The sequence below is a fragment of the Plectropomus leopardus genome, chromosome 14 (assembly GCF_008729295.1).
Source record: "Plectropomus leopardus isolate mb chromosome 14, YSFRI_Pleo_2.0, whole genome shotgun sequence".
Taxonomy (NCBI): Eukaryota; Metazoa; Chordata; class Actinopteri; order Perciformes; family Serranidae; genus Plectropomus; species Plectropomus leopardus.
Window position 1 is genome coordinate 13,186,552 of NC_056476.1, and position 20,275 is coordinate 13,206,826.

The 20,275-nt window shown below is 41.3% G+C and overlaps 1 protein-coding gene across 3 annotated transcripts in view; it reads left to right on the forward strand.

Annotated features, from left to right (window-relative positions):
• Window positions 1-20,275, forward strand: part of pacrg (PARK2 co-regulated) — a 178,765-nt gene that overhangs the window by 152,803 nt on the left and 5,687 nt on the right. Inside the window, exons 5-7 of one of the 3 annotated variants that reach the window (XR_006106531.1) lie at window positions 18,500-18,620; window positions 19,686-19,893; window positions 20,015-20,080. Coding sequence is in view for 1 of the 3 variants with exons in the window: in XM_042501183.1 (XP_042357117.1) it covers window positions 18,500-18,620; window positions 19,686-19,827 (263 nt within the window). In the remaining 2 variants the exon portion in view is untranslated. Of the gene's footprint in view, window positions 1-18,499; window positions 18,621-19,685; window positions 20,116-20,275 lie in introns of those variants that run through there. The other 2 variants (XR_006106530.1, XM_042501183.1) reach the window with 2 other exon arrangements.

The window sequence follows — 20,275 nt, forward strand, 5'->3', positions numbered from 1 at the left end:
TAACCATGATTACTATAAGTGATCTCCACTGTTATTGCGAATTTGAATGAACTGACTTTGATTGCACATAAAAAGCTAATTCAAATGGCTAAAGGAACACAGTTCATTTAGGTGTGTCCGCTCAGGCCTGACAGACAGACGATTGCAAAATGACCCAAACTAAATCATCTAAATTGAATTACAGTGTATGTTATGGTAAAGGTTTGATAAGATTTAGGAACCAATATGATGAGGGATTAGGGAAACAGTGTGTCTTCAGTTAAAAGAAATCAATGCTGACTGCCAGTAGGAAATGAGAAGCTAACAGTTTAATATTGTGTCAGAGTCCAACATTTCCTCAACCTATTCATCCAATTCATCCATCGCTCCCATCACACTACAGTCATAATTCCTTGTCTGAAGAGGGCTTAAATGTAAGCATAATTTTTTATGGGTGTTTGATGAAATGACCACTGCTGTTGGTTTTTCTTCAGAGGACAACGCTCCAACTAAAATGTATAATTTGATGTGCAAGTATGCAGAGTCCTGCATAAAAATGTTAAGTCTGCTGTGCATGGTTTTTGGTACATCTGTAAATTTTCGTGCCATCGTCATCAGTGTTGGACCGAAAAGAAGTGCCCTCCACCATAACTGCTGACTGCGTCCTCTCTGTCTGTCTCTCACTGATGCGCCTCTTCCATTCTCCTTGATCATGGCTATTGTTGTCATCTCCTCTCTTCCAGCGTAATGAGTCAGTGTGTGATGTTGGATGGCTGCTGACAGTGTGTCCTATGACTCACATCGGGGTGGTGCTGCTGTCCCAGCACATCTCAGTACTTCCCCCCAACCCTCCCTCTGTCCTCCTGTCCCTCCTTTCCTCTCTCCCTCTGCTCCTTGCAGTTGTCCCTACCCACTGGGGGAGGCACAGTCCTACTCATAATAAGTACACACATTGTAATGTGACATAAACTCCCACACACATGCACAGTCCAGTCAGGCAGCTAGGCCAGTTTTCCATAGCATTTATTGTGTTTTTCATCGGTCACGTGTTTTTTTTTTCCTCTCTGGAATTGGAGAGGGAAAAAAAGCAGAGTGAGCTGGCTTGAGGCACAAAGTGTTGGCCTATGGAAAGTCTGTTGATGATAGAGGCCAAATTGACATTGGAACTGAGTGAGACTGTGTGGCTTTAATTGCATGTGCTCGTGCAGCAAAGATTTGTGGTATCACAGTTTATACTTTGAGGGCTGTAGGCTTTTGAGATGTATGACACACCACAGTTTCTACAGCATGAAAATTACAGTATTTTAAGTCTTGCTCTTTTAATTTTGGCAATATTGCAATCTTTATTTACTCTTTCTCTCTGTCTCTCCCTTCTCAAGCGTCATCACGTCTTTTTCTTGTCACCTTTTACATTTCATACCATCTTGCAGAACTTATCCCGTTTTTTAAAGAAATCAAACCGATTTGCTTATATTTCTGTAAAAGGTAAAAGGCATCTGAATTGATGTTGATCCAGGTTACAAAGCATTAAAAACGGGATTTCTTTATGAGTTTGATCCATGAGCACAGGCAGATTTGATTATTCTTGGTCCTGATGTCAGTTTCACCTTATCAACCTGTGACAAACAGTAAACATTCCTGTGCTGGTGTGAGGCCTGCTTACGACAGACACCTTGCCCTGCTTTATGTAAATACCACACTTAAACACTTCTGCTTTAAAGGGCCTGGGCACTCATAAACCTTGACAGACCCTCGGGCCGTGCCGCTGCCTGTAAAACACTGACTGTTTATGGATGCCTGTACCTGCATCCTTCCACCCATAAACACTTTTCTTTGTCCTTCTGGGACAGAGTGGGTGAAGAGGAGATTATGTCCCCTCAACCACGAAGGGTTTTGGGCCAATGCTAACGATAGGGGAAAAAACAAAATACTGCTTGTGCGCCTTTTTTGGTGCACAGTGGTGTTTTTTTTCTTTAAGTTTTTTGTGTGCACATAAAAATGCCACAACAATAGAAAGGCACCTAAATCTACGGAAGCCCTGAGAGGCAAGTTAGAAAAATTATTTCTTGAAATCCCTTTTCCATTAAGTTTGATCTGAATTGTTTACGTTCTCCTATGTTTATACCTCAAGAATAGATGAAAAACAGGTTTTGCCTTTAGGGTTTAGTCTTTCCATATTTTTTTTTCTTTTGCGAAATAGGAAGAAAAATAATCTCGACAAATAAATAAATATAATTCAGCTGCCAAAACTTTTTTCACCTTTTGTCATAGGTCAAAAAAGTGACTTAGAGAAATTGTCCTCCTGTCCAAAAATTACCAGTTTCACTAATTTTTAAGATGCTTTTTTTTCTTAAGTCATAAACACAGGAGAGCAACAATTTAGTGCTGCCTTCAGATGGTGTCATGTTTACTGTGTTCGTAAGAAGAGTCCATTGAAACATCCCCCTTCTGTGGTATTCACAGCCTTATAAGTGAAAAGCTCCACATTCACGAGTTGTGATGCCTGTGCTGCTGTTTTCAGGAGGCCATGAATGAACTTTTTGGTGGATGGTAAATAAAGTGTTGTTTTTTCTGGCTTGTGACTTCCTGGTCGGTTGGTTGATTAATTGGTCTGTATACTCTTATCTGACGCACCAGCGTATCTTCAAAAAGGCTGTGTTTACCAAACCCTCTCTTTTTTTACTGTTCAGTACTTCTATATGTATCTCTTCTTTGATGGTTGGTCATTGTGGTATTTGTCCCGCTCTTTCTTCACTGTGACTGGACCCCTGGTGACAGTGACCAGCACAGTGTCGTACCGAAAGTTATCAATCAAAAAACTGTTAAATAATCATAATCGTTGTTGAATTTTATTATGTATTTATTTTGATAGATCCCCAAAAAGCTACAACACTGTAGCTCAAGCCTGGATTGCAAAGCCTTTGAGAGGCATACAATCACACCAGAGTCCTTTTTTTGGGTAATTTTAAAATATATCTGAAGAAAATGTCTATATTCCCAATGGTCTCTTTTTTTTCTTCTGTTGCCATTCCCTTTTTGGCGATACCTGCTTGCCAGCTTTTCAAATTGTTAGCCTCTGTGGCTTCTAGACAGCAAAAGTAGTGTCCATGTTGCCGTTGCCTCATATTGGTGCCCTCTGAGTTTACCACTTGAACGCAAAACATATCGTGCACACGGCAAGCTCATACGTTCCACTTGAAGACAGGATAGATCAAGCTTAGAAAATAGATCACCAGATTTTTTTTTCCCATTTGCTTCTCAGGGCTTCCATATAAATTTGTTCAAGTCCGCATGGAGATTTGAGCTCTCAGCTTCACAGCATTTCAGTCAGAGTGTTTGTCACCAGAGCCTGCAATCACATATCCTGAAAAACTCTGTCACCTGTTGTTTATCCACTCAGAAGAGTGCTTGGGAAGATCCTTTTTCAGTGGTTGAAAAACTTGATTTAGTGACTGAATGGAGAAAAAAACACAATGCATTTCAATAGTCATTTGCATTTTTGTGGACACACTCTTACTCTCCCTTCTCCATGTCCCCTGGGAGCCGCTGCCCTCAGGCTTCCTGTAGCCTCTCCGTTCCTGCTCTGAATGCAGACGGACTACATGCCGTCCGCTCGGTGCCATTGTCATTGTTGAACCAAAGTTCTTTTAATCACTCTGCTGACCCAACCCACTGTGATTTACAAGCCCCCAGCATCCATAGGCATCCATGCCAACCAATTGCATTAAAGAGATAAATAACCAGACCAATAAAAGTGTTGTGAGGGCCGAATGGGCCCTGGAATACTCATCGTCCATTTGGTGCAGTAAGCAGTGGGGGGCCAGCCAGCGGGGGAGGGGTGGGGCTTTTAGTGGAAGGTTTTTTAGGGGTGATATTGTGATTGGTGGTGGAGGTGATGTCATGTCATCCATCTTAGGGAGCCACTTCATTAGGCTAATGGAAGGGCTGGACCGCTCACCGTTCGTTCCTGTACATGGATGTGTGTGTGTGTTTGTCCTTCCATCGATGGCAGCTTCCAAGGCTAAAGTGGTTATGAAGACTAAAGTGATTTTATGGGCATGTGTGTGTGTGTGTGTGTGTGTGTGTGTGTGTGTGTAGGCAGGTGTGTGTGTGCCAGTATTTTCACACAGTGCTGTAATGACACTGTTTTTGGCGAGGGGAGATAATACGGTGTGTCTGAGGAGCTAAAATACACCTTATTCCTTTGATGTTAAAACTACAATCACGTTCCTCCAATGACTTGCAAAAATGTGAAGTGTGGAGAGGATACTCGCCGCGCTTTAGGGTAATATCTCTGATAGACTTTGATTTGTCAGTGACTTAAATGAGTATGTCACTTCAAATGTTCCTCCTGTGACGAGTGAAGAGGACAAATGGAATCACTCTTTGAATTTGCTACGCCGCTCGGCCTTCTCTCTCTGTCGCTCTTCCCTCTCTCCGTCTCTACATTCTTTTCAGTTTTCCCACCTGAGGACCACATGATTTTCTGTCTGGACATGTGCTGTCTTTACAACAGCAAATCCTCTGATTCCATTCCCCCTTTTTGTGGTCCAGGTCATTTGACAGTTTTATCCATTTTTTTTTCAGATGTCATGTAAGGCCTGGCTCTGACATTGTAACATCCTGAGCTTATTCTGCTTATTTGAACTCATTTCTGCTGGTTTCTAGCAGTTTTCAAGCTTTTGTGGTATATTTTCTCTTTTTGTAGATGAAACTATAGTTAGGTGGGGTCCATCTGTATTGTTTTGCCTTTTTTTTCAAATGGAAACACCCAATCAGCCTTTAACAAGAAGCCGTGATGTAGTTTAAAGCTGCAATCACTGATGATGATGTGAGGTGCGTCCATGTAATATTATAAGTCACGAAGAGGCACATTAGACAGGCGAGAGGCTTTTGAAACATCATCATGCGGAAACCTACCTGGGGTCACGTGGGAAAAAGCTCTAGGAAGACACGAAAACATTGGGCTGGGTGATGTGGAGAAAATCAAACATCACAATATTTTTGACCAGATACCTCAATATCAATATTGCGATGATATTGCAGAATTGACAAAATAGTAACACATTGACAAAGCATCATTTAAGTAACAGACCTGGGTTCCTGGATTTTAAAATGATCCAACTTCATTTAAATTCTGCCCTTTATTTGATTTTGGCCATAAGAGCTCCTGAAGTGAACCACATGCAAAGTGTTCTTTTCATTCGCAAACATCAAATTTACTTGATGTCGCAACCAACACCAGTTAAGTCCCTCCGTTAGCAAACACTTCCAATTTTCCTGCCCTTATTTTGTGGCACTCATAAGATGCCTCCTCAGGACATTAACCTGATATTACATTAATCTGTTTATTCACACTATTTAGATTATAATGGGAGTGTAAACAAACTTGCACAGTGGAGGTGTTAATGAAATAAAGCCACACTGTGTCCAAGCTGTGCTGTAATGTTTCATTCAAAAGCCTCCATTTCTCTGAGGAAAATAAATCTGAAAAAAAAAACAAACAAACAGAAAAACAGCATAGTTTCTTTGTAGCCCCTTAAACACACGCTGAGGAAACACGCGATGAGGAATCGCCTGAGCAAAGCGCCGGTATACCCCACGTATGGACACCTGTTACCACAGCAAAGGTACAACAGCCAAGCTGTTTCCTATGAATAATAATTTCTTCACCACTAGCTTCTGGTACTGAAGGTCGCAAGCCAGCTTGGTTAAAAATACAAACATTCCCTGCTTTTTATGTATTATTTGTGACAGACATTAATTTGATGTGTATGTGTGCTCAGATCTGAGGAATGAGCAATGTGACATTTTCAGACACGCAGAGGTGGACATTTTCTTTGAACTCTGAGATGAACTTTGATGGTCTGATGGATTGAAGGTTGCAAAAACTTGTCAATGCTTATTGGATTCCTGTCAAACATTTCCAAAATTAGCAGCCGGGGTTTCTGCCGACAGATGTGAGTACACATTCATCTGCTTGATGCAACAAGAGACAACATTATCAGAGGAGTGCTGCTGGGGATGTTATTGCCTGACGTAACTTGTGGGTCACAGGTAACAGGCACGGCGGAGATATGATGTAATATATATTTGCACAAGTTTTTGGTGTTTCAGAGTGCTCTTTTAAGTGATAGCATCAAATGCTTATTTTTTTTTTGTGTGATGATGATAAGGGGTCTTACATTATTTGTATGAAAAAAGCAGAAAAAGATAAGGAAAGCTTTTTGACCACTGTCTAGATATGCTTTTGGTGAAATGTTTGCTTCTTTCATTTTAACCTTTAACTCTCTGAAACCTGTAGTAACATCATTTTTCCTGTGCTGCTTTCAGACGCCTTTCACAAGTGTTTAAACCTTTGAACCTCGAGTACATTGATGCAATTTCTTTCAAAAACATAGGGAAAACGTTAATGAGCATTTTGGTGAGAAATGTTCCACAAAGTGCAGGACATCAGTAGATTTAGAAAGAAAAAAATATTTAGGAAAAAAGAGATAAGCTAGGGAAAACTATGTTTTTACTTAACATAATTACATGTGTATTTTACAAAAATATTATAATTTTCATTTTTAACTGTTTTGATTTTTTTTTTTTTTTTACTAATTTTTCATTTTTCTTTCATTGCTCAGTGCCCTCTTCCCATGTTTTTGAAAGAAATTTACTGAACTTTCAAAGGGTTAAAAGCAAACAACATCCCTGCAGTGTGTCAATATGTTAATCTGCAGCCATTTCGCATGGATCAGACTCTATCTCAATGTGCTCTCAGAGCTCTTAGTGTATACATTATGTGCCTACAGCCGTATTAGTGAACCTTTGCATTTCAAAGCACAGTGCTTGTTTGGCTTGTGTCCGGGTGTGCGCACTGCACACCGCGGTGGCCTTTAACGCCTGTCCCTGGTGCAGATCGATTTTGTGCCTAGCCAGCAGCCCACCGCTAACCTTGAGGTAAGCTGGCGTAATGAGATCGCATCTGACGGCATTGACTCACATCTGACAGCACTGACACTCTCCTCCCAGCCTGGGAGAGACACAGACAGGCAGAGCGGGAAAGGCTCGGTCCTCTGTGGTTGACTGTGCTGTTAAAACCTTTGATTTTTTTTTCTCTTAAATTCACTAAAATGTATATTTCCACCTTATAAAGAAGGTGGGTATTTTAATGCCCAAATGGGTCACAGAAATGATAGAGAAATATCATAAAAGACAAACACATATTCAGCTGAATTTACAGTGTTTTTAAATCATATTTATTCTTACTGATTAGATTGCAAGTGACAGCACCATAGGCGGATAAAAGAGACAAGGGGCCCCTGGGCAAAGACATGCAAAAGGCACCACCTCCTCTCCTACATAGGAGAAAGACACACAGGGTTTGTGGTGGTTTTGCCTTTTTTGTTGTTGTTTTGAGTCTTTTAGTTGTAAGCATCTTTTTGTGGTTTTGTGTCTATTTGTGGTAATTTTGTGTCCTTGTGATTGTTTGTGTTTGTAATCATTTTCTGTCTCACTGAGGTCATTTTGTGTCTCTTTGGGATAGATTTGCCTTAGAGATACATTCGTCTCATTCTTAGTCATTTTGAGTCTCTTTAAAGAAAGTGTGTGTGTCTTTGAGGTGTATTAATGTCTTTTTTAAAATTTGATGTCTTTTTTACGTTCAGTTTGTGTCTCTTTGAGGTATATTTCTGCCATTTTTAGTCTTCTTGTGTATGTGTGTGTGTGTTTGTGTGTATATATTGAGGTGTATTAATGTCTTTTTTAAAATTTGATGTCTTTTTTACGTTCAGTTTGTGTCTCTTTGAGGTATATTTCTGCCATTTTTAGTCTTCTTGTGTATGTGTGTGTGTGTTTGTGTGTATAGTGTACTTGAGCATTTTTTGTTGTTCTGTGTTTCTTTGTGGTCATTTTGTATCCCTTTGTAGTTCCTTTCCTTGTGGTTGTGTTCATTTTGTTTGTCTTTGTAGTTCTTTTGCATGTGTTGGTGTGTCTTTTGGGGGTATAGTTGTGTCTTTTATTGTTTTGTGTCTCTCTTTAGCTCTTTTGTATCTCTTTGTAGTCATTTTGAGAGTCCTCTTGGTCAATATGTCTTAATTTGAATCACATTTTATAGTTGAAGGCCTGGGGGCCCCTGAGACTTTGGGCCCCTTGAGCTATGTCCAGTTGGCCCATGCAGTAATCCACCCATTGAAAGAATGAGTGTGTATTGCACCACTGCAGCATTCTTTTGTTTACCCATAATCCCTAACTCATATAAACATCTTTTGGGAGAAAAATGATATGTTGGGCATGTTTGGACCTTTGTTTTATTGGAACCCCAGCAGCTGCAGCGTGCAGCACAGTTGAATTCAGACTGTAGATTTGTTGTTGTTGCACTGCTGGGTTATGCACAGCCTTGTCTGTGGCCATAGCTGAGATAAAAAGTACCCTCTTTGTATTTTCTGACCTAGATGAAAACTTCTGCTACAGCAGGCTGCAAAGATCATTCGTCACCAACAACACAAATGCACCCTGAAAGATGTGCAATCTAATTTACAAATAATTAAAAGAAGCTGTCCATCCGAGCCATCACTGTGATGTACCTGTGAACATAACAGGAGGCAAATCTTTCCTTTTGCTGTGACAAGCATACTGAAGCTGATTCGCAGATGCATGCATCAGGCTGCGATTGGATGAGATAGGCCTGGGATAACCATTATCTGACTGGTGGTAATTGAAACAATAATGGACATGTTAACAGCTTGGAAAATAGCATTGATCCATCATCTAAGATGAGCCCTCTTTGTGCATTAATAGCATGACTAAATGGTGCAAACTGATATTGCTCTCGGTCATGGCTAGGTCTAGTTGGCTATTGAAAAAGAAATGAGCAAGAAGAGGGTTTTGTGAGGTGTGGAAGAGTGATTCTCCCACCTTACCGTGGCGGGGCTTTGGATCCCTCCCACAGCCTGGGATTTCTAAGGAAAGATTAGCCAAAGACATGGCACGGTTTTGGTGGAAGTGTGGAATTGGAATTCAATTCCTGTATACCTATGTACAGATGTAGACTAGTAAGCCAGTGGGAGCCAGATCGATGGGAATCTAAGAGCTTTAGCTCCCGTGCAGCTCAGGAGCATCCTCAGCAGGTTACGTCTTTGTCTCAACCTTGTCTACACGCTCCTCCACTCTTACTTTCTGCTGTGCAATCTGACCTTGACACGTTTTCCTCCACCTGGCATACTGCTTTGCTGATGTCCAACTTTCACCGGGTTGAAATGGCACTGAGCTGCAGCTAGCCTATAGACTGAGTGCTGCTGCGCTAGATGAACACATGGAAAATGAGATCACTGACCTACAGCAAAGGTTAGACTTCAGTAAGCATGAGCAGTCAGATGATGGCTGGTGTAGGGGTTGGGGGTTTAATAAACTACTGCTGGCCATAAGCCTATTGTTTTACTTCTCTGCGAGCAACCTCATGTGGATATCCATGCAAGTGTGTGTGTTTGTCTTTGTGTGTGTATTGTGATGTGTCTGACGCTGCAGCCCTCATTGTGGCTAGCTGTGTTAAGCTGAAATGTTGTTATTGATTACACACAAAGGTTGAGATGGAAAAGCAACAGAGTGAGAATGGGCCCAGCTCCAGGTGAGGTGTGCGTGTATGAGTGTGTGTGTGTGTGTGTGTGTGTGTGTGTGTGTGTGTGTGTGTGTGTGTGTGTGTGTGTGTGTGTGTGTGTGTGTGTGTGTGTGTGAGTGACCATGTTTATGTACGTGAGCCACAGCTGTGCTGTCCGTCAGCCTCTGGCTTATCCATTAGGGGAAAAGGGGGTTGGGACTTTGGCAGTGGGAAATACCAGTGCGAGGGAAAGAAGAGGGTTTGAGCCTTAGGTGGGGAGTAACAAAGAATATGTACTGTACATAAGTACAATTTTGAAGTACTGGTACTTGAGTGTTTCCATTTTGTGAGACCCAGTCCATCTATTCCATTACATTTAAAAGGGAGATGGTTTTTTTTGATTACCAACATCTATTTTTTGACTCTTGCTATATATATATATATATATATATATATATTTATTATATTATTTTTATTTTTTTTACTTTTACCATATTCCAGGTTCACACAGTCATAGAGAAACCTGGAAAAGTCATGGAATTTCACAGTCACATTTCTCAGGTCACAGAATTAACAAAATCATTGGAAGTTTTGGAAAAGTCATGGAATTTTGTTGTGTAATGAAATTACAATATGACATTAATCCTCTGTGGACAACCTTCCAATTAGTATAATACCCCCAAACCCCTAAAACAAAGACTTTTGAAAATGCTGCTGGCCATGTTGCGTCTTATTGTGGATGCGTGGAAACGGAGACTTTTGAAAACAATGACTTAGACACCAACATTTTCTGATTGGGTCTTATCAGGCACAGTCTAACAAGCCAAAATATTAAAGCTCTTCAGACTTTTTTTAATTCCCGGTACCACTCTCATATGCCTCATATTTGCTTTGCACTGACTCCCGATAAAAACATTCTGTGGCCTTGACCCCTTTCAACTCATGTGCTACTTTCATGACAGTTCTACCTCGTCAGTGGTCCAAGCAAAGAAATCTTTGGTCTTACTTGTCGCTATTTTCTGTTTTTCCTTTTTATTATTTTGTGTAACTAAGCAACCAACAACAAACAATCTGCTTCTATTTACATCGGCACATGCATGCCCAGTGTATATGAATGCTCATGCTTTCAGGCATGTACGAAGATTAGTTCTGATACTGTGCTAAAATGCCGTTTGGAAATGAGGATGTATTAGTTTGGATGTGGCCTAAGTCCTAATGCATCTCCCCATCTCTTTTTGTCCACTTGTTCTATCTCTTCTTGCCATAATTACACAGGCCCACTTATTGTCTCTCATTGTGTTTGTGTGCATGCATCTGCACGTGTCTGTGTCTGCATGTGTACCAGCAACACCCGCAAAAATACATAATTACCTCTACATGCACATGTATACACACATCTGCTAGAATATGCTCTAACACTCTGTCTTCCTGCCTTTGCAGACACCTGTGGTTAGCCACACACACACACACACACACACACACCTGGTGTCTCCCACCTCTTTGCCAGAGTGTGAGTCTCTTTATGAGAGGCCTGCCTGGCGCCCAACTGTGAGGCCCTTTTAATTAGAGCCATGCTGTTAAGCACAGGCTTCCTCCAGTGGTCCCATCCAATCTCCACCACCTCCTCACACCTACACACCCTCCAACACACACTCACTGCTACTCAGCTCCTCTGCCTCTCCTTGTTCTGTGGCTCACACACAGTATCCACAGACATGTAGATAGTATTGAGTCTAAATCATCCAAAATCCATGTGTAATATGCATTTTCAAGGGACCGCTTGAGATCACATTTTGCTCTCCAGCTTAAGTTTGATTTTAGGAGAAACTATAACTAGTTAAAAAGAAGAAAAATTGCTTGTATACTGTCACGATTACACAAAGACAAAAAGTCTGAATGACAAAGAAAAAATATGAACCTGACTCCCAGTATGTGTTACGGTGTGTCTTCATGTAGTTTTGGTGTATTTATCTGCCATCATTAAGCTAATTATTAGAGAATATTTTAATTGAATGTAATTTTAATTTTAACGTTTTGTAAACCTAAACAAAAGTGGTAGTATAAATGAAATCAATTTGTGTCTCGTGGAAAAAAAATTTAAAAATATGCCTTTATATTCTCAGCTGACACAGAAGCATCGACCAAGACTTTTATGAGTAAGATTAATAGTAAAATAACATAGTCTATGTTGCTTTTTTTCAGGGGGGAAATGTGGAAAAACTTTTTTTTTTCAACAGAAACAGTGATTTTAAAGTTTTGACATTTTTCAACAATTTACAAAGGAAAGTAAGATCCTTGTTTTAGAAACTTTGGTGTGAAAAACATATTTAACTTTTAAGATCATGTGTAGTCTTATGCCGATATAGAGCCCTGGAAAAATGTGTTGGGGGGGTTATCAGTTCATGGTTGGTGATAAGAAAGAATGACAACACATGCGCTCACATAACTCAGCTGTGCAACTTCTGCACGAAGTATTCCTGGCACTCGAGCTGTTCCATCGCACTCGTAACCTGCATTCCTCCACTTCCCTTTTCAAGCGCGAGGCCAAACCCACTTTGAAAAAAAAAAACAAAAACCCAGCTCACATTCATTGATTCTCCTCTGCATCTGGCTGCTATGATCAAAGAGCCATTGTGTTGGGGGGCCTCCTCTATAAGCTGCTTTCCTAAGGAACTTCCACAATCACGCGTAAGTTGATTAGAAACAATGGCGGGTTGATATTGTGTTGAATCAGGAATTCTGAGCTAAACTCCCGAAAGCTGCTGCAGTGTGTGTGTCACCTGGTCCCTGGCAGGAGAGAGGATTATAGCCATACAACACACACGATGCATGCTAACCTCGGGCAGAAATGAGGGGAGAGGGGGTTTTCCAGTACAGCTCTGTTACAGCTGTGGTGGACAGTAACTGAGTACAGTTACTTAAATACTGTAGTTAGGTGCAGTTTTTGAGTATCTGTACTTAACTTGAATATTTTTTTTCTTTTGTAAACCTATTACTTTAACTCCACTACATTTGATAGGCAAATATTGTACTTTTGACTCACTACATTTCTGTGAAGGTTACATTTGATTTGAAGTCAGTGGATGATATATTTTTCTTTTCTAAATTACAAAAGTCCATCAATCCACAACAAATTGGACATAAAAATTGGGTAGATGTTATCCCAGAATTAAATGTTGTCTGAAAGTTATTTGTAGATGTGAATTGATACAATTTTTAGTGAGATTTTCTATGTCACAGAGTTGCTGTTGAACAGTTGTAAAGCTCCAGGTGTGTAACTGGGACTGTTTATTCATTTTTTTCATTTATTATTTTTGAAGAAGCTGGTTCGACTGCAGTTCCACTGTTTGTGGGAGAAGGCATTAGGAGGATGAGAAGAATTTTGGTTTTGAGTTAGCAGTAATTTGAAACAGGTCCAGCACTGGCTATCCGCAACAAAGGAGTCATTATGTAGTGAATGAGTGATTTTGCAGTTGTCATTACTGTCCACAGTAGTAGTGGACATGGCAGAGGGCAGAGCAAGTATTTCTCGAAGCAGTTAAATGTAGGTGATTCATGATGAGTCCATAGCAACGGTCAAAATCAAGTAACATGGGGTGCCCCACAGCTCAGGTGGTAGAGCAGGCGACCCATGTACAGAGGCTGTGTCCTCGCCACAGCAGCCGCGGGTTCGATTCTGGCCTCAGCCCTTTGCTGCATGTCATCCTCTCTCTCGCCTCCTTTCACATGTAAATTTTCCTATCTCCAAAAAGGCAAAACAAAATCTGATTTAAAAAAAATCAAGTTATGCTAGATTACTGGAACAGGCTTTTTTTAAAAAACATTTTAAAGCATATAATATAACTATCTTAATGACAGAATGACTTTACCTCTTCAGTGTTTTTTCCTCTCTCTTAAATGTTGTGTGTGCTGATGATGTTGTTCACTGTCGGTCGCTTGTCTGTGTATAGTTGCTAAGCTCTGAGGAAAACAGAAAGCAGTCCTGCTAGTCGTTGAGACAGTGGTGTCAACAGTAATACCACTTGAAAATGCTCGATGGGGGAAGAATTGAAAAGTTGAAAACATATTGCTTTCTACTTTTTTTTCCCATTTTTTTTTTTTTAAGCAAGTACTCCAGTACTTTAACTTTAACTAATTATTTACCCCACTTGTATTGGGGTAGTATTTTCTCTACTTTGACTCGAGTAATGCAGATATATACTTTGTCCACACTGCAGCTGTCATCCATTAAGCTACAGTTGCCATCAGTTAATGTCGCCTTAAATTCAAACTCTGTATATTTGCAATTAGTGTGGCGGAAACACTGAGCGATGCCTGCATCTGTGACTGCTTGTCTTCAGCTTGATATGGGAAGACAGGTTGCTCAGGACCGTGGGGACTGAGGGATGGAGAAAGAGCAGAGTGGAGGAGAAGGAGGAGGAGGAAGGCTGCAGCTGTTGTTGTGCGTAGTTTAGTGTTGGTCTGGTGGCTGGATTCACAGCAGAGCCTGAGAGAGGCACAGCCCCTGTTGCCTTAATGAAAAGAAGGAAGGATAGATTGATAGATTGATTTCACATCTTCCCTCCATCCTCCTCACCTCTGAGGGCTAAAGACCCCTCCAATCCCGGGGATTTAGCATGAAAGGCAGAAACAAAGCACCTTTCCTGTGTCACCGTCCTTTTTCCTCCTCCACCCTCTGTGTATAAATGTCGCTGCACTGAGAATCCTCCCCTGTCTGCGTCTGTATCGACCTTCCCTCTTCCTCAGAGGAACAGACGCCAACTCCTGCAAGGGCCCTTTTTCCTTCTGTTCACAGGGCGGGAGTTTTTATTATGATTGTTTTTAAAGATTTTTTTTATTTTCTTTCTGTCTGCCCAGGGTTGCGGATATTGCCGTAAGCAGAGAAAGGAAAAAAAGGGAGGGGAGAAAAGAGGAGCGGGAAAGAGGAGTTATTTTGCTGAAGGACATTTGCAGAGGCAGCTTTTAACACCCTCGCCCCCTCCCCTCCCTCCCTCTCTCTCCCTCCATCCCTGCTTAAACACACTTCTCCTTTTCCACCTCTTTAAATATTGAGAATCGTTGCAAATTCCTCTGGCCTCTTCCTTTTGATGCTACTGGCCTCCCGACGGCTCAGCAATAGAAATGCACTTGGAAGGGCTGAAACGCTCAGTATAGCAACAGCAACAATTCCCCCCTTGCAGGACCTCCTTGCTCCCCCCTCCGGGCCCCAGTAAACGGGTCTGAGCTCTGCCGGTTCCCAAGCCGCACCTCTTCTTCGGCTCCCCGTGTTCTCATGTCTGAAGGCCAAGCTCTCCCTCTGGGCTGGCTTTGGCTGCTCATTTTCACTCTAACAGAGGGTGGCTCTCCACAGGCCCGGCTTTTTAACCTACATCAACATGCACGCACGCACGCAGCTAAACCAGACTGTCAGAGTGACCCGGCTTACTCCTGTCACTTCATTTTTTTCACCCATGGAAATAGATTGAGAGTAGAACGGACATTCAAGTGTTTACCCTGGTTATTTGACTAGTACAAAAGAAAATGGCGATAAGTGTTATTTGTTATGGTGACAACACGCGTGAGGATTGTGTCACAAAGTTTGAGAACTCCAATGTGGCCTATTGTTGTGTAGTTGCATTTTCAAATAAGCAATATCTTACTTTTAAAATATTACTGTATGTCCCTGTTTCAAAGTTTTTGAAAAATGTAAACCGAAACTGTCACATTGACTGCCTCCAGCGAACCAGTGACAGCTGCTGCTTAGCGGACAGCTGAGCTGCAGAGAAAGACTGCAGACAACCAGCGTGCAGATCAACATCTTTTCACATCTAACTCTGTGAATAAACACTTTATTTCAACCAAACCAGAGTTGGTGATCATTGGAACAGTGGACTAAATAATCAAATGACAAACGAGACAAACAAAGACAATTTTGATTATTTTTGTTAGTTAGTTTGTTTGTTTCTGTCATTTTTGAATGAAGTGTGTTTTGAGTCAGCAAGGCATTAAACTGATGTAATAATAAAAGTCCATATTTTTTTAAATTGTCACACATTTACAAATAAATGTAACCTCACCTTGTGTCAATCATGATTCCACACTGATGAAACTTTTGTCTGTCATTTGAAGTTTTTGAAGCAGCTTTGATTTTCTGCTTCTTCTTTTTTTTGTCCATCAAAAGCTTTTAGAGAATTCTTTGAAGAACAAACAAGAAATAGAACAATAAAATGTGTTGTACTCAGTGTGCAAGGTTTCTGTGCTGATTTTTAGCAGATGATGGATTGAAAAAACACATACAAAGAACACAGACTCAGTGTGCAAAGGCCTTTAGTTTGATGGCAGAAATGTGGAGTAGTATACAGTTTTATTTGTCTTTTCAATAAGGAAAGTAGGTGCAATAATATTTCCTGTACCTACGTAAGTTAATTTTTACTGTTTATTTATTAATGAAAGATATGTATGAAAGTAGATAAGTCTCTGCTGAAACAGATCTCACTGCTAAACTCACAGGGCGTAACACACACTTACTTACACATGTACTTTAGTAAGTTATTTTTCCAGCAATCCTCAGTTTTACTCAAGCAGCAAAGCAGCAAAGCACTGGAGCGAGTGCAGAAAATGCGCCTCTTCTTGTTTTATAATACTCCACTACTTATTTGGTTGTTACTGCAGTAACTCAGCTGAGTGACTTTGCAACTTGCAGCAAGTCGATTTGTTGATAAGGAAGTTTATAGGAAAGTAAGCCGCCACAACTGTTGCAATAGCAACAGTACAGAAATGGCCACCACTCTGACCATCCCAGTGCTGATTTGTATGTAATGTCCTTTCTGCTCTCATTCTATTTCTATGTTTTCCCCACCTCCCCTCCCCTCCCTGACTACACATATCACCGCACACTCATTCCTCTGTGATTGCTGTGCCTTTTTTCTTTTACTGCTCACATGGCTGCATTTTAGATGCTATTTAAGATTTTGCTAAGTAGTAGGGTACAGCGACCTGTGTTGTGGGCAGCTCCAGAATAAAACACACAGCCTGAGTTTAGATACAAAACGAGCTTTTCTTTAAGTCTGCATTCCTGAGCAGTTATTGCACTCGGTTCTCTAAAAGGAAAACTGTAAATAGCTGCTAAATAAAGCCGAAGCTGTTAAAGTTGCACTTCGTCCAGGCTATCCAACGGTCAGAACGCGGCTGGAGAATTCTCCCCCTGTTGCTTTCATGTAGAACAGGAAGGCAAATCCTGAGCAGAAACAGCAAGTGCAGCAGACTGAGATCATAGACATGTTTCTGCTTAACAGCCCACTTTATGAGATCGGCTCTTTTTGTGTTTTAATGAGGAGGCCATGGATGGGTGGAAAGGCGAGGAGACGGAGGGAAAGAGAGAGGGAAGGTTGAGTCTGTCAGGGAAGATGAGAGATTAGAGAAGATTGAGAGAGAATAAAGGATGGAGTGTTAGGAAGAAGTCGGAGAGAGGTTTAATGTCGCCTTCTCTCCTCAGGTCTAATTAGGAGTGAAAGACAGGGGTGAGGGGTCCGTCTTAAAGTGCTGCTGTTAATTTTTCACATCACAGGTACACTTCATGATACACTCTTCTCTTTTCTTCTCTCCTGTTCCATTCCCCTCTCCTCTCATATCCTGTCCTGTTTTCTTAGCTCCTTTTCTCTTTTCTGTTTGCTCCTCTCCTCTCCTCTCCTCTCCTCTCCTCTCCTCTCCCCTCCCCTACCCTCCTCTCCTCCCTCTGTTGCTTACCACGGCTCTTTTTTTCCTCCCTCATTGTCTCCTCTTCAAACTCATACAATAAATGTTTTGCGCTGACTGACCAGCACTTTTCTTTGTTTCATTTTACAGCTTGAAGAAATAAACCCACCGCTTCTCTCCAGGATATTTTAGTTGACCAGGACATTTTTTGCAAACAAACTTGGATGTCTGCATGCTGTGTGTGTGTGTGTGTGTGTGTGTGTGTGTGTGTGTGTGTGTGTGTTGTGTGTGTGTGTGTGTGTGTGTGTGTGTGTGTGTGTGTGTGTGCCTCATTCCTCTCTATATTTACCTCCCTCTGAAAAGTGTTTTGAGCCCCCAGTGCAGTGCCATGAGATTGGCAGTTTGCTGTGTGCTGATAAAGTCACGATCCGTGTGTGTGTGTGTGTGTGTGTGTGTTTAAGTGTGCCTGCTGGTGAAAGGGAGGAAGAAGGAAGGAGTAGAGGCTGGACACCTCAGGAATGTTTTTTCGATAACAAGTTCCCCCAGCGCTTTGGAGCTCTGTTGTACAATTTTGTGTGTTTTACTGCACTGTCTACGTGTGTGTGTTTGTGTGTTTGTGTGTCCTGGGGGAAGGGTGGTTCTGCAGCTTTCTGGCTGTATTGTGATTGGCCACATGTGTATAATGCACTCTGAGCCTATTTTTCATTTACAAAACACCTGAAAACACACACACACACACACACACACACACACACACACACACACGCACACACACACAAGAAACTATTAATTTTGATACTGTTGAATTTGTTTTCTGCTTCAGATTTGAATCCTAATACAAATCCAACCCTCACACTCACACTCACACACACACATTCCTACCTGTGGAGCGTGACTCCAGGTCACTGCTCATGCTTCGTGCGCATCTATGCAATGTTGTGCAACAGCAGAGCCGCCTCTAACTCGTACGTCCTTTACACTGCTCTCCTCTCTGCTGCCTCGCCTCATTAAACTTTCAGCTGAACAGTTTAAAACTCTGCTGCCGCTCAGTCCCAACTGGCCTCGGCGTAAGAGGAGTAAATTAAATTCAGTCTGTCCAGTGGGTTTGAAGTCAGATGGAAGGATGGCATTTGCCGACTGTCTGGCCACAGGTGGTGCTTTGTGAGCCCCGACATCAACCTCACAGTGTGCGATGACCCCGACTGAGCTGAAATACTTTTGTTTTTCTCATTCTCTCTGTCTGAATCTGCTTTCTTGTCCCTACAGTCAACTCTGGAGATGAAATTGACTACAGCCAGCAGAAGAGGGAGAACATCGGCGATCTGATACAGGAGACTCTGGAGGTGTTTGAGCGCTACGGAGGAGAGGACGCCTTCATAAACATCAAGTACATGGTGCCTACCTATGAGTCCTGCATGATCAACTAAGGAGGGAGGTGTCACCCTGACTTTACACAGACTCTTGGTTTTACCTTTTTGTCAGTCCTTCTTTATGTGCCCCCACCTCTAAATGAAATGAAATGAAATGAAACACTTTTTATCGTAGCCCTCCTCTAATCTTAATGTCACTCCATTTATTCTCTTTAGCGTATCCCTTTAAATATCTATTAGATTCATTACAAGTCATGCTTTCTGCAGCTGTGTATTTATCACTATGACTTGTTAATACCAATACAAGCTTTACAGAACACATTCTGCTCACTGAAATACACCAGTTTGTTTAATGTATTATCCATGTAGTGTTCATTTTTTTATTACTTCAGTGATTTATTTAGCTGGCTGATAAGGAATCGTTGATGCACAGTGACTTTGATTTCAAACAGCGATATGCATCAGATGAAAAATGTGACAAACACTCATTCAAAATATATGAAAACGTAGAATTTAAAATTCCATTGATTTAAAAGTAAAACTTTATTCTTTATTCCATCAAACGCTCACCAGTGCTTGATGTTCGACTGTTGACTGCAAAAAAAAAAAAGTTCTTTGCTGCTTCCCAGAGAACAGCAGCTGTTGCCAGCTTAAATCCATGACAGTGACAGTAGATTCCACTGCATTGTGACACAATTTTGAGGTGGAAAATGTGTCAGCAGGTCCAGAGAAACTTCTCTAACTACTCCTGCAACATCTTTTGCCTTTTTACAGTCACCTTTTAAGCCTGCAGGGTGTGAGTGCAACTCAAAAGACATATTTTCCCAAATGTCACTTAGATCGCACATGATACTTTGGAATATAAATATTAAGTAGTTGATTCTACCATGCTGAAACAATGAACACCTGAAAGCGGTTATCTGTACAGTGCAAAGCTTTTAATCGAAAAGATGCTAATGCAGCTTTAAAAGGTACAAAAAAGGAGCTGGGTTAGATTCTAGTAATGCAGGACTGTCTCTTTTTCCGTCTCAGTCCATAAGGTCCTGTTATACATCTGCACTGTGTTTTGTCCCTCTCTGCAGCTGCTTCTATTGTGTTGTACCACTGTACCCATTCTGTCACAAACCCAGCTGGAGACGGGGCTTGTCTAAACATGCAGAGGAAAGACGCGCAGGAATGAGGACCGACAGCATTCCCCCTGATAACACTCAGTCATACACATAGACGTTTGGTTACCATCCTTTGAACTCAAATACCCCCCTGTGATCTTACTGAACATTTGGCATGCATGTGGGTTTATTTATGACTGTCTCTGCATGACAACATACATGTTTTTTTTATTCCTCCAGAACAGCCAGTACCTCAGTAGCATCTTTAACCAACTTTGTGTTCTCTTACTTCCACATTGAAGGTGCTCTCTCCCACAATCCTTTTTACTGCATTAAAGTCACAGTGGAAACTTCTTCCCTGCCACAATGTAAGTTTTAGCAACCATATTTCCTACACACACACATGGAGACACACACTTGCGCATATACATATACAACCCTGCGACCCACAGGGGAAACATAGCGTAATTGATTTCTGACACTCACAAGGACACTTGCACCGTCTCTTATTGTAAGTCATGTCTCCGGCAAAAGCAACTTTACAGGCCTGCAGAGGAATCTAT